This window comes from Eschrichtius robustus, chromosome 11 (genome assembly GCF_028021215.1).
Source record: "Eschrichtius robustus isolate mEscRob2 chromosome 11, mEscRob2.pri, whole genome shotgun sequence".
Classification (NCBI taxonomy): Eukaryota; Metazoa; Chordata; class Mammalia; order Artiodactyla; family Eschrichtiidae; genus Eschrichtius; species Eschrichtius robustus.
In genome coordinates this window covers 25,629,148-25,642,616 of record NC_090834.1, presented here as the reverse complement: position 1 = coordinate 25,642,616, position 13,469 = coordinate 25,629,148, and the positions used below count along the sequence as shown (strand labels likewise).

General features: G+C 41.4%; 1 protein-coding gene across 1 annotated transcript in view; it reads right to left on the bottom strand.

Annotated features, from left to right (window-relative positions):
- The window catches only part of SLC35F2 (solute carrier family 35 member F2), a 45,990-nt gene extending 34,991 nt beyond the window's left edge, over positions 1-10,999 (bottom strand). The window contains exon 1 of the mRNA XM_068556007.1: positions 10,830-10,999. Coding sequence (XP_068412108.1) covers positions 10,830-10,939 — 110 coding nt within the window. The 5' untranslated portion in view covers positions 10,940-10,999. The remainder of the gene's footprint in view (positions 1-10,829) is intronic.
- Between the last annotated feature and the right edge of the window lie 2,470 nt (positions 11,000-13,469).

Here is a 13,469-nt window from a genome sequence, read left to right as displayed (position 1 = left end):
AGATTTGTTCTTACCATATATCTTAGCAACCTCAGTTGACAATTTTTTTTCCTTATTAAGTAGAGAACTTTCACCTTTTCAATTAGAAAACACTTTATGGCTTCTCTGTGGTATATCCAAATTGCCAACATCACTACTCTTTCATTTGCGGGTCATTTTTAAGTAAAATAATGGTGACTTGAACACAAGAACAGTCAATCTGATAACCAAGATGCTACAAGTGACTAATGGGCAGGACATGCAGGACAAAGGGATGATTCAAGTCCCAGGTGGGATGGAGCAGACAGCACAGGATTTCATCATGCTACTCAGAGCAGCATGCAATTTAGAACTTATGAATTGTCTATTTCTGGAATTTCCCTTTAATATTTTCAGACCTCAGTTGACCACGTGTAACTGAAACCGAGGACAGTGGGGATACTACTTGCATTTATTATGAACTCAAAAAACCTTTATTGTTATCCTAACAAAAGTGAGGTGGCTTAATAAAAATAACTGTGTCATGTGCCATACTAAGTGCTGATATATGTTGTTTCATTTAAATCTCACAAAAACTTTTGTAAGAAAGGGATTACAAGTACAATTGAATAGGTGAGAAACTGAGTTTTAGCTGTTCAGTTTGTATTTTCTCATCCTACACACTGCGTCCCTGATAAGAACAAAAATAAAATATACAATATTGAGGATTATAATACCATACAGGGAGACCAATTGATACAAATTACCCTGCATCTCTAACAATGGGCATTAACACACTAGTTTGATTATATGTTCTACAATTAATTATTTTAATAAGGGGTGTTCTAATGAAAATAAGATGACATAAAATCTATTTATGATATCCTCCCTCTGTCCTCCAATTTTTGATTGGCTGAAATGAGAAAGTCTGAAACACATATTCAACTCACCTATTCTCTTTGGACACAGGTCAGAGAAACTTGAGTCCTACAGCCTACAAGGGGGGAGGGGGCAGCACTAAACTGTGGGCAACATGTAGAGGATATGGCCTCTACCTCCAGGATTCTCCCTCTCCCCAGACTCCTGTGTGAGAATTCTAAGAGGGGTACCAATGTGAACACCATCCAAAGGCTAGGAACAGGAGCTCCAGGAGGGCTGACAAGTTGGGCGCAGGGATGGGGGAAGGGTAGATTCAGAAGGATGGGACTAGTATTGGGTAATCAGTGTGCTGCTGTTTCAAGAGTCTAGATGACTAGAGTTTATGACCCTGTGACAGAGGTACAGCCCTCTCTCTACCCAGCCCAGTCTGGCAAAGGCACGGAAGAAAACAGACTAACGCTGTTCTCAATGGGCAGCCAAGAAGCCACGACCCATAAAATTTTAAATTCCTAATACTGCCTGCCCATTGAGGCTGAGGCTGAATAGGAAGTTTGAAGAAGTTTTTTTTTTAACCATTGGAAAATCTAAATGTACATACCTTGTGGATTATCAAATAAAAATACAGATTTCAAAACTTGAGGGTTTTGTTTGTATTTTTTTCTGTTTTGTGTGGTTTAAACTGTAAAACGTAATCCTCAAATGAAGATAATCATCTGGTCTGCAGTTAGAAGAATGAAATCAACAGCGAAAGCAAAGCACAAATAAAGAGACAGGCAGAGAATCCCACTGTGGTTTGGGTTCCCGCCTCCAGCTGCTTCTCTGCTCTCTGTGGTTTGGCACTTTTACCCTCCTTGAATTCTGTGAAGTCATAAATCCTCTATTTTACCTACAACAGTGGTGAGCTGGATTTCTCTGCTAACAATCAAACTAATACACTATTTAAACACCAGCCAGGCACCAAAAGAAAACAGGAGTCTAAGCCTGAATTAGAAAGTTCCTGAGGACTGGGCCTGGGAGGCAAACGGAGGTGTAAGGAAGATTTCCTGTGAGTCATTCGAGTCTTTCAACACTCCACAGGCCTCAAACCAGAAAAACTCATTCCCCTCCTTAATCTGCTTCATTTGCTCCTAATTTACACCTCCCAGCTCTCAACTACTCTCAGCCTTTTCAACTGAACCACCACTATCAGGCAAGGAGAAGTAAATGAGCATTAGTGGGGAACCTGATACAAGCCCCAATGTTTTCAACTCTCTGGTGGTATCTTTAAAATCTATATAAATTGCATTATGTATAGAGACACCATTTAATATAAAAGTAATGGCAAAATATGGGTATTTCACAGGTAATATGAGTATTTCTCAAAAGTGGAAACAAATAAGGCCAATAAACATACACAGAGACCCAGCTTCATTAGTGATCAGGGATATGCAAATTAAGAGATACTATTTTACATTCATCTGACTGTCAAAAATTTTAAAGTCTGATAATATCAAGTGTTAGAAAGGTTATTTGTTTCACAGGACCTCTCATACTCAGCTAGTGGGAGTGTAAATTGATACAACCACTTTGGAAAAAGTTTGGCATTATTTTATAAAGTTGAACAATCACATACCCTATAATCCAGCAATTCCCCTCCTAGATGTATGTATATATATGTGCATGTGTGTGTATAAAAGAAGCTCTTACAAGTGATCAATAGGAGCCATGTAGAAGAATGTTCCTAGAAGTCCTGTTCACTATCACAAAAAACATAGAAAAAAGCCCAAATGCCCATCAACAGAATGAGTAAATAAAGTGTGGTATACTCACAGAAAATAATATTATATGAAGCAAAAGGGAGTGTTTTGCAGCATCAGGCAACAATACGGATGAAACTTAGCAATGCGATATAGGTGGGTAAATAAATCCCAACAGATTATATATAGCATACCATTTTTAAAAAGTAAAAAAAAATAAAAGATAATAAAAAATAATTTTTTAGAAATACATAGAGGTACCAAACTATATCAAAATGAGATCAAGGAAATGGTGAAAGGAGGATTCAGGATGGTGATTATCTTTGGTTGGGGAAGAAGGGATATGAAAGAGGAGATGACCAATAGGTCGATGAAAATTACCATCACAATTCCAGTTTTAGGGCTGGTTGTAGGTATACAGGAACTTATTGCACAAAAAAATTAACTTATTCATGGGCCAACAATGAAAGGGTGTCATGAGCCAGGGATTATGATTAATCCACTTCTGTGCAACTGGAATCTAAAAAATAAATTAAATGATGCCCCAGAAAGAGCATTATATTTATCCTGTGACTTTATATACTCTCTGGCACCCCAAGGCGATACAAATAACCCAGAGCAAAAACCCTAGGGGGTAAATTGTCCAAGGCCTTTTTTTTCTGTTTATTGCCCAGCTCATAGGAGGCAGGGTCACCACACTGGTTAGTAGCACAGGCTCTGTGGCCAGACTGACTTGGTGGAGGAGATGAAACCTGGCTGCTTTCCTTACTACTGTGTGACTAATCCTGTTAGGGAATAAGATTTAACCTCTCAGTGCCTCAGCTTCCAAATGTGTCCAGTAGGCTGGCAATGATAGTATAATACTTACTGCAGAGTATTATTGTAAGGATTGCATGAGTTAATCCACATGAGGTGCTGGAATAGTGAAGTTGCTCTAGGTATACTAGGTAAACTTTACACAACAAAGATTGGCTTTTATTATTTTTTTTATCTCTGGCTTGATACCACAGTGAAAAGCTTAAGAAATATTCTAAACTCTTTTGCGCAGTACTCCTCTAGGAAGCTCTAAGCTTCAAGCTCTCAATAATACTAGCCTCAAGCTCTCAGTTGGATTTGTTGGACTGAAAAAACTGAGTTAAAACGTTCCTTAAATACTGTGGTTTCCAAGAAATGACTAGAAAGAAGTTCGGTACCCAAAGGTGGTTTTTCATGGAATCTTTCTCTGCATCATTAGCATAAATAACCAAGTTTTTGTGACATATTACTTATCTGATGACTTTAATTAACATAGACTCCTGTAACCATCCAAAAAAAAGTCCCAAAATTTGTGGACTTAAAGTTTTTATAATTTATTAAAATAAAAACCATTTAAATATTTATACAGGGCCTATTTATACTTTCACTACGAGCAATTCTAAGAAACTGGGTTACCTGGTTTCTACAGCGTTAACAGGTTAGAAGTCATAATTTAGAAAGAATGCAGACTTTCAGAGATATGCTCAGTAATACAGAAAAAAATCATGTGTGACAACTGTCAGAAAGAAGTCAGAAAAAATAAGACAAAAAATTAACCTCTGATCATATTATGGCCACTCAGCATAATAATTTTAATCATCATAATCATCATAATGATGATCCTGAATCATGAAGAAAAGGTGATATGTTGAATGCACTTTGTTTATTAAAAGGCAAGTAGTCTCATATATCTGTTTTAAATATACCATGAAGACTTCAAAATAATGGGTTTTTTCCCTTGGTAAAATCTCCAGGATTAGTTGCAAATGGACCCACTAAGTAATTCAATGGGTTGGCCTACCCTAGAAAGTTGTTTGATACAAACCAATTAAATGTTGAAGAACTGCTGCCCAAAATTATGAATAAATTAATTAACAGAAGTGAGTAATCCATTACATAAACAGTGTCATTCTAATTGGGTTTAAAAGTAAATTTTAATACTTTAAAAGAGTGGGTCATAAGTTTTCTGTAAAATTCACCTGCATGAAATGATTCATTTTCTCTGATGTTCCTCAGTAACTAATAATATAAGGAAGTTTTATAACTTTTTAACAAACTTACCAAAACTTATATACACAAGCAGTTACATTGAGAGCCAATTCGCTTCTTCCACAGCTATGGCTAGTGAAAAATTACCTTTTTTGTCACAATATGGTAAATGTAACGAGTTAGGAAACAGGTAACTGAAGGGCATAGAGGAAGGGCATCCAACAGAGAGACAGCAAGGAGCCAGAAGAAGACTGCCTGACTTGATGCTGTCTACAAAGAGTCTTTAAGCAGCCATGAGGTCAGATAGGAAAGCATTCAAGGAAGGAGGTACAGGTGTAAAGATGCAGACTATGATGTGTAACAGCAAGGGGCTCAGAGGCATGCCGTTATTACTGGGCCGCCACATGAGAGATGGATGTTCTGGGAGATAAGCTTGGAGAGGGAAGTGGGCCAGTGATAGGGGGCCTTACAGTTCACGTCAAGAACCTTGAGTTCTCACAAAAGGACAAATATTGCATGATTCCACTTATATAAGGGATCTAGAATAGTCAAATTTGTAGAGACAGAAAGTAGAATGGTGGTTACCAGGGGCTGAGGGGAGAGGGGGATGTAGTTAGTATTTACACAGGTTCAGAGTTTCTGTTTGGAATAATAAACAAGTTATGGAAATGGAGAGTGGTGGTGGTTGCAAAAACATTGTGAATGTACTTAATGTCACTTAAAATGGTTAAAATGGTAAATTTTATGTTATATATATTTCACCATAATAAAAACCACTAAAAATATAATAATTGTGTTCAGGTAAAGAAGAAAACGAAGGAGGGAGGAGGGAAGGGGGGAGGAAGGCGAAGAGGGGAACAACAGCCAGAAGCAGTAGCAATAGCCACAGCTTGAGCTCCATCCAGTAACCAGTGGCTCTCAGTCTTGTTTTAGCTGCAGAACCCTCTCTTCAAACATCTTGCACAGAAGCCCAACTATAAACCAGGCAAAGCAACGGACTGGTGGGGGCCAGAGGCCAGCCCAGGAGCCACCAGCTTCTGTTTCCTAACTTGCCGCCATAATGGACCGAGAGGAGCCTCCAGGGAACCCCAAGAGCTCCCTCAATTTGCAAACCACTGGTGCAGGTGATGGGAGGAAGCCAAAAGGTTTCAGCCTGAACATGGTGCAGTGAGATTTCTGAGATAGTACTGTAAAATAGTCTGGTTTGGAATCAAATGAAACTATTTCAACTCTGCCTCTCACTAACCATGTGCCCTCAGGCAAGTTACTTCTATGCTATCAAAGGGACTAAAAAAACTTTTTATAAGGACTGATGAAATGTTAGTAGGATGCCTTGATAGGGGGTAAATTCTCATTTGATGGCAGCTATTGGTACCCTTTAACTTTATTTGACATTACTCTAGTTCCTGTGAAATAAGATGATTTAGGGTAGGTGGAGGCAGGGATGGAAGCTACGACAAAAGTCCAAGTAATGATAAAGGCCTAAACTGAAGTAGTGATGATAAGGATTGGAGGGGAAGGTGGACTCCAGAAATATTCTGGAAGTGCTGTCAAGATGGGAAATAAGCACTGGCAGCCATCTCATATTCCTCCAAATCAACCTGAAGAAAGGACAAGAGATAAGCAGGAATAACCCGAAGGTTATTCCTAGAACTGGTCTGGGGGAGGGAGAGGACTATACCCGGGGCACAGAACAGCCAGAGGCCAAGTGGAAGGCTTTTAATGTCAACCCTTACCTCTCCCCTACATTGCATTACTGCTTATCCCTTTAACAACTTCCTGCAGTGTTGAGACGTTAAAAAGGTTCAGGCTTTCTAACCAGGAGCCGTTCCTCCACCCACCTCCCTCCAAGCTCCTAGGGCTAATGGGCTACAACCTAGAGAGACTGCCTCCTCCTTCTTCCAGAGCAGCTGGTGATAAAGCCATGGTCACAGAACAGCCTGATGGAGGGGTGACAAACAAAAGCAATCAACAGTGGTTCTGTAATGCCCAAGGATTCTCCATTCTGGGATTCATCTCCTCCCTTCTACTTAAAGTCACCTGGAGGGACTTGGCCAGGCCTGGCCACTGACTCTTCCCCAGTACACAAGGGGACATGTATGAGAATGCTCATCAGTGTTGTTTGTGGCTGGGAGTTGGAAACTATCTGAGTGTCCATCACTGAAGGACCGTGGAACCACAGATAGTTAGAAACAACAGGCTAGATCAGTGATTCTCAACCAGGGTCATTTTGTTCCCCAGGAAACATCTGACAATGTCTGGAAAGATTTTTGATTATCACAACTCAGAGGTAAGGGGGTGGAGGGAGTGCTGTACTAGCATCTAGAGGGTAGAGGCCAGGGATACTGCTACATCCCACAGCGTACAGGCCAGCCGCCAGAGCAAAGAATTATTTGACCCAAAATGTCGATAAGGCTGAGATTGAAAAACAATGGAGTAGAGGAAAAAAGCATGACTGGGTCATAAACATATAGTGCTGAATAGAAAAAAAAAATTTTTTTAAAGAGATGTGGTCTCTTATAAAATTCCTGTTTGGAATTAAGAATTCATATAGTCACATCCGATATTCATTATGTATGTATTTGCAAGGTAAGCGCTACACTTGGCAGAGAATATAACAGTGACCAAAACTAGATTGGATTGCTTACCTGCTGAAGTCTAGTAGAAGAGGCAGATATTAATTAATCTTGCAAATTAAAAGGGGAAGGGAGAAGATATTTTGGAGACTGGTAGGATCTAGAACTCCCTAATCCCCCACTTGCAAAGGCCACAAAAAGTTCTTCAATTTACAGTACCTTTCAGGAGGGCTACATACCGGCTTAGGATTGTGTTGTGCACACAGTGAGTGCTCAGTAGATGTTTGTTGAGTGAATAGATGAAGGCTGTACAGTTAAACACCACTAAATGACTCCTTCAAAAGTTTCTGCACCTTAACCTTTGAAATGAGGAAACCGAACAGAAAGTCAGAACCAAAGGGCCAGGCCCTTTACTAGACAGTAACAAGGAGTACACGTGTAGACTGACCAACTACTATTGTTCATTCCTCCTCAAGACTGTGCCCCCCTCAAACCAAGCTATTTGCAGTTCCCTGAGCAAAATACTCTTTGGCATCTCTAAGCCTGGACTGTCCTTCCTCACCTAGTCCACCTGGAAAACTCTTATTCATGCTTCAAATTCCCTATCACCTTCTCTGTCGAGCTCCCTCATGCTGGTGGACTTGATCTCTGGCCTCCTTTGTGCCATCTGTACTTTGTGCTCACCTCTACAGTACTTATCATAACTTCTTTTTTTTTATGATTTTTTAATCATAACTTCTTACCATAATTTGATCATGAGTTCTCTGGGAACAGGAACTATATCCTATTCATCTTAATAGCACAGAGACTAGTCTAGAACCTAGAACATCATAGATGCTCAAGGTTTGTCAAATGAAAGACTGAATGAATGAATACATGTCCTGCACTGTACTACAAAAAGAATGGGACAAAACCTATGCCCTCAAAAAGCTTATCATCTATTTGATGGGAAAAGGATAAATATGTGAAATAATAATCAACAATTTTTGCTAGAGATATAAATTTGATAGTCATTAAAAGAAACATGCCTTTTTTCATATTTGAATTAGAGTATACGTTAGGATGTAATCTGCTAGATAGTATACATACGATTAAATAAATATCCTCAGGTATTCCTGGAAATCCATATCCTCCTATCATAGTAGTTGTCATTTGAGTTGATAGCAATAAGTGACAAAAGCTGAAATTACAAGCAGAGTCTACTTGGAAACAGAGAGTGCTCATTATCATGAATGCCTGGCATGTAGTGGGTCCTCAATAAATTTTTATTCAACGAGTGACCTGATATTCTTAATCATAGAGAAAAAGTTATCTGTCTACTACTGAGGCAGGCATATCAGGAGTTGGTGTTACCTAGAATATATCCCTCTCATAATGAAAACAGAACCAGCTCAAGGTCCTAAACTTTTCCTCTGTTATTTAGTACCCAGTTGCCAAAAGAGGTATCATTGCCTCCTTTTGGTAAAAGGAGTAGAAAACAGTTGTGTGGTCACAAACTATTCCTTTGTATCCTATCCATACAGTGATAACATCTACTCACCAACCTCTCTCCATCCCATAACGGTTAGGGATTCATGGAGCTAAACTCAAATTTAGGGGATGAGTTTTAATACTGAGAGTTTAAAATACTGAATATAAGCAGTTCTGGATATTGGGTAAACTGCATTTTTCTGATTGCTGGCTTAGACAAGGAGAAACTGCAAACAAGAATTCGTGTTTGGACGGTTGCCAGAGGTAGGACTGAAAATCTTAATGAACAAAAGAGCTCAGCCAACCAAAAAAAAAAAAAAAAAAAGCTCCAGCCCAAGACCCTCAGAATAAAGATCAATAAAGGGAAGAGTGTAGGGAGTATGGCAGAATGGAAAGGAAGCCTCAAGAACCTTAGTCATCCCTCATTCATTCATTTATGGGGTTGTGGGAAATACAAAAATTTTAAAGACTTGATTCCTGCTGTTAAGGACTTCGTCCATCAGGAATGCAAGATACACATAAATAGCTATCACACAGGGAAGAAAGTAAAAATCCATAAGGGAGGCACAAAAAAAGTGTGTTCAGAGACAGAAGAAATCTTATATCTAGGAAGCTATCAGATGTTCCTGGTAAAACATACCAGATTTTGAAAATATTAGAGCATTAGGAAAAAACAGTTATTGCTTATCCTTGTTATGTCTTGCTCAACTAATCCACCATAGTGTCTGTCTCATCATCAGGGTTGCTTGTCATCTCCTGAAGCAACATCACATCTTCCTATCACCCAGGAATGGAGGGCTGATGGTGGGTGTAAACTAACCCATGCTTAGTACCATGAACAAGGCTGTCTGCCACTCCTGCGTAATCAGCCACTTAATCTCCACAATAACCCAACAAGGTAGGTGCTGTTATTATCCCCATTCTACAAGTAAGAAAAGTGGGGCACAGAGAAGTTAAGTGACTTGCCCAAGGTCACCCATCTGGTAAGTGGCACAAAAACAGGATTTGGGTCCAGAATCTGTACTCTTAGACATTACACTACACTGCCTCCCAGCTGAGAACTTATGGCTAAATTTATCAGACATACTGTATATAGCTGGATAATACAAGGTGATTTCTGGCCCTTTAAACACACACAGCTATTTAAAACTTATTTACATGAAAAAATACATACACCATTATTGATCTAGTTTTGAATATAGTATGACTTTTTAAGACAGTTTTCACAACCTTTAACGGAAAATTCACTTTGTTAATCTTAAAAAAAAAAAAAAAAAAAAAAAAAAGGTGCCAGCGGCCAGGAGTAGTTAAGCCCAGTTTAGACTGGGGCTGGCAGGCGCCACCCCTTACAGGTCATCGCATGGCCTTGGGGGAATTGCTTAGCCTTCTTTGTTTCTCCATCAGCAAAGCAGGGATAACAACAGTGCTATCTCATAAAATGATAAGGATTAAATGATAGTATCCATATAAATCGCTAAGCACAGTACGTGACATAGTGAATGCTCAGTGAACGTTGGCTTTCATTATTTAGATCCTGAGTTATCTGTACTTCCAGGATGCGAGTCGTCCAGTAACCACAGAAATGCTTTCCCCGTCCCAGAGTCTCTGCCGATCCCTTGAGCACATTTCTCTCTATTTTCCACATAACACAGTGACAAGAGAAGCAGGCTTCCCTGGACCCCAGACCTGAAGGTGGCTCCGTCGCCTCGCTCAGCCCGGGAAAGAGGCAGGCTCTGGATTTCCTCGGGGCGGCACCACAAAACTCAACCCAGACTTCTCACTTGGGTGAACTCAACTGTAAGTGAGGGATCACCCGCCCACTCTGCCGGGCTCCGCAGCAGGGAATGTGGGCACCGGTGGCAGGAAGAGGCGCTCACCCACCTACCAAGCCCGAGACTGGGCACCCCTCCTTCACAGCATCCCTGGGGACTTCGTCCCCTCCCCGCTGGGAGGCCACTGGGGATCGACCTAACAATGCCAAGACAGTGAATTTCCCCTCAAATCCTCTGAAATACATCCCCACGATTTCTAAGAGGGAGTCAAGGGACACCAAGAGCTTCATAAAGCCAGTAAACAGCTACATCCCTGCAGCACATGTTCAGCCGCCTGAACCAGCTCCCCAGTGCTTGCCGCCGCCACGTGCGAACCCGGGCGCTCCCAGCAGCGCCCGCCGCCCAGCCGGTCGCCGTGCGCGGCCTCCACTCACCAGGTGAAGAGTTTGCCCTTGATCCGGCGCAGCAGGCTGGCGGACTCGCCCGCTGCTCCCTGAGCGTGCGGCTGCGGGCCGGCGGATGCCGCCGGCGAGGTGGCCTCCATGGGAGCCCCGCGGTCTCCGGCGCCCGGAACCCCTAGACGTGCCGGGTCCCGGAAGACGGGAGGCGGTGCCTGTGCTGCCGGTGGGGCTCGGCTCGGCCAGTGAGTCCGCGCTCCCGGGTTCGCTCGCGTCCTTCTCGCACCGCGGCCGGCGGGCTCCTTCTGCGGCAAATCATTAACTGTCAAGCCCCTAGGGCCAGACAATACATTTGCAGATTGCAACCTGGCACCTCGGGGAGCCAGGAGCAGGAGGAGAAAGGGCGCTTTTTTATTCCGCCTTGGCAGTCGAGCTTCACTGTTGGGTGACACCCAATATGCATTTCAAGTTCTTATGATCCCTTATTTAAAATCAGCAAATGAGGTGAATCGAGGTTATGCCAGCGTGTACTAACCTAAGAAGCAGTGATTTAGCTACTGCCTGACCTTTGCTAACTGGGAAGGTCCGGCTGACCCATCCCTTGACCTAGTCTCCCTCCCTCTGACTAACTTATAAAAGATATTTCCCATCTAACAGAAATGAAGACGCTTTAGTTCTGTGTTTCTTGTTTTCGCAAAACATAGGTAAAATCCTATGTTTCCTATCCGTAAAAGGATGCCGGAAACATGTCTTCGTGGTCTTTGTGGTGTGTCTCCTTCCTTACAGGCGTGTTCGGTTTGCCTTTCAATAGTCAGAATTGTCTCTGAGGTGCTAGAGAAGAGTGTCAACTCCTGGTGCTCAGCTAGGGTGTCCTGGGCCTGGGTCACGCCTTCCGATGCTTCTGCGGGCCAAGGAGGGACTAGGAACTGGGGTCCAAAAGTTCCTGACTCACTGACAAAAAGGACGTTTGTGGGTCTGGTAGACTGCTACTTCCAGAAAGGAGATCAGGAAGACAAAAGGAAAGGTGTTGGGACCATTTTTTTCCCTGACCACCTCCTTTCCGGGGCAAGGTCCGGGCGGCGGGAGTGGGGAGCAGGCTGTGAGAAGAGTCTAAGAAAAAAAATAGATTTTGAAAAATGAAATGTAGCTTTAGGAACCCCAAGTTTAGCAACTACAGAAACCCCAAAATTTAAATGAAATGATTTTTTTTTTCAATTGTTTAAGAAGAGAGAAGGTGATACGATAATGGAAGCAGAGCTTGGAGTGATAGCTTTGAAGATGGAGGGGTCTCTACAAGCCAAGGAATAAAGGCAGCCAGTAGAAGTGTAGAGCCTTGAGAAGGAAGTAGCCCTGCCGACTTAAGCCTTAACTATAGCCCAGTAAAACTGATTTCGGACTTCTGGCCTCCAGAACTGTAGGAGAATAGACTTGTGCTGTTTTAAGCTACTAAATTGGTGGTAACTTGTTGCAACAGCTGTAAGAAACAAATGCAGATGTAGTATATACACTAACTTGTAAGTGATCATGAGGTACTGTCAAGTGAAAAAAGTAAGTTGCAGAGTTGCAGAATAATTGTATGATTCCTTTTTAGTAAAAAAATACCAACTAAGTAACTTAATATCTTTATATATACATATACATCTATATGCATATCTTTATGTTCACTTGTGTTTATATGAGCAAAAGAAGGTTGTGAAAGAATACACACCAGGCTATTGATACTGGTTTAAGTTGTGAGGGTGGTGGGAATGGGAGGGAGTTGAGGAGGGGAATAAGGGAGAATTGTTTTATACATCTTTGTTTAGTGTTTTTACTATGGGCATATACTACTTTTGCAATTTGAAAAATATTCAATTAAGACATTTTTCAATAAGTCATGTTTGGCTCAACATATTACCCCCACAGGAAAATGGGGCGAGGAAACGTAGTCAACCACTAATGTGGATTCTAAAGTTATGAGCAAAGTTATATGTATTTTCTAAACAGAAAATGCTCCTCAAAAAGTAACACTAGTAGTATTGCTCTAGCAATGCTCCAAAATGAGCTCACCCTCTTACTGAGGATTATTGATCAGTCTACATTACATTGGTATCAGGATTAAAATACATTGAGTGGATCTGTGGACACTAATCCACAAGTTTTTGTCAGAGGAAATTTACTGAAAAAAATTGTTTAGGTGTTGGAGATTTTGCACAAAATAGCCTTACTTCTTACAAGTACCAAAAAAGAGCTGCCTCTTATTGAGCACCTACTGTGTGCCAGATAGTATATGTAATTTTCAATCCTTTTCCAGTTATCTATTGTTATGTATCAAATCACCCCCAATCTTAATGGCTTCAAACAACAATCATTTTATTATCTCCTGTGGTTTCTGTGGATAAGAAATTTAGGAAAGTCTGGGCCAGGCAGTTCTGGCTCAAAGTCTTTCATGCAGTTGCAGTCAGAAGGTAGCTGAAGCTGGAAGGGAAGGGGGTGAGGGTGGGGAGGTGTTAGGGCTACAGCATCTAGGGGCTGACCAGCGTCTCTCTCTCTCTCCACTTAGTTCCATGTGGTCTCTTATTGTGGGCTAATTTGGGCTTCCTCACAACCTGGTGACTTTAGGGTAGTTGGTCTGCTTACATGGCAGCTGGGTTCCCCTCCAAGCAAGTGTCCTAAGAAGAAAAAGCCAAAATATTG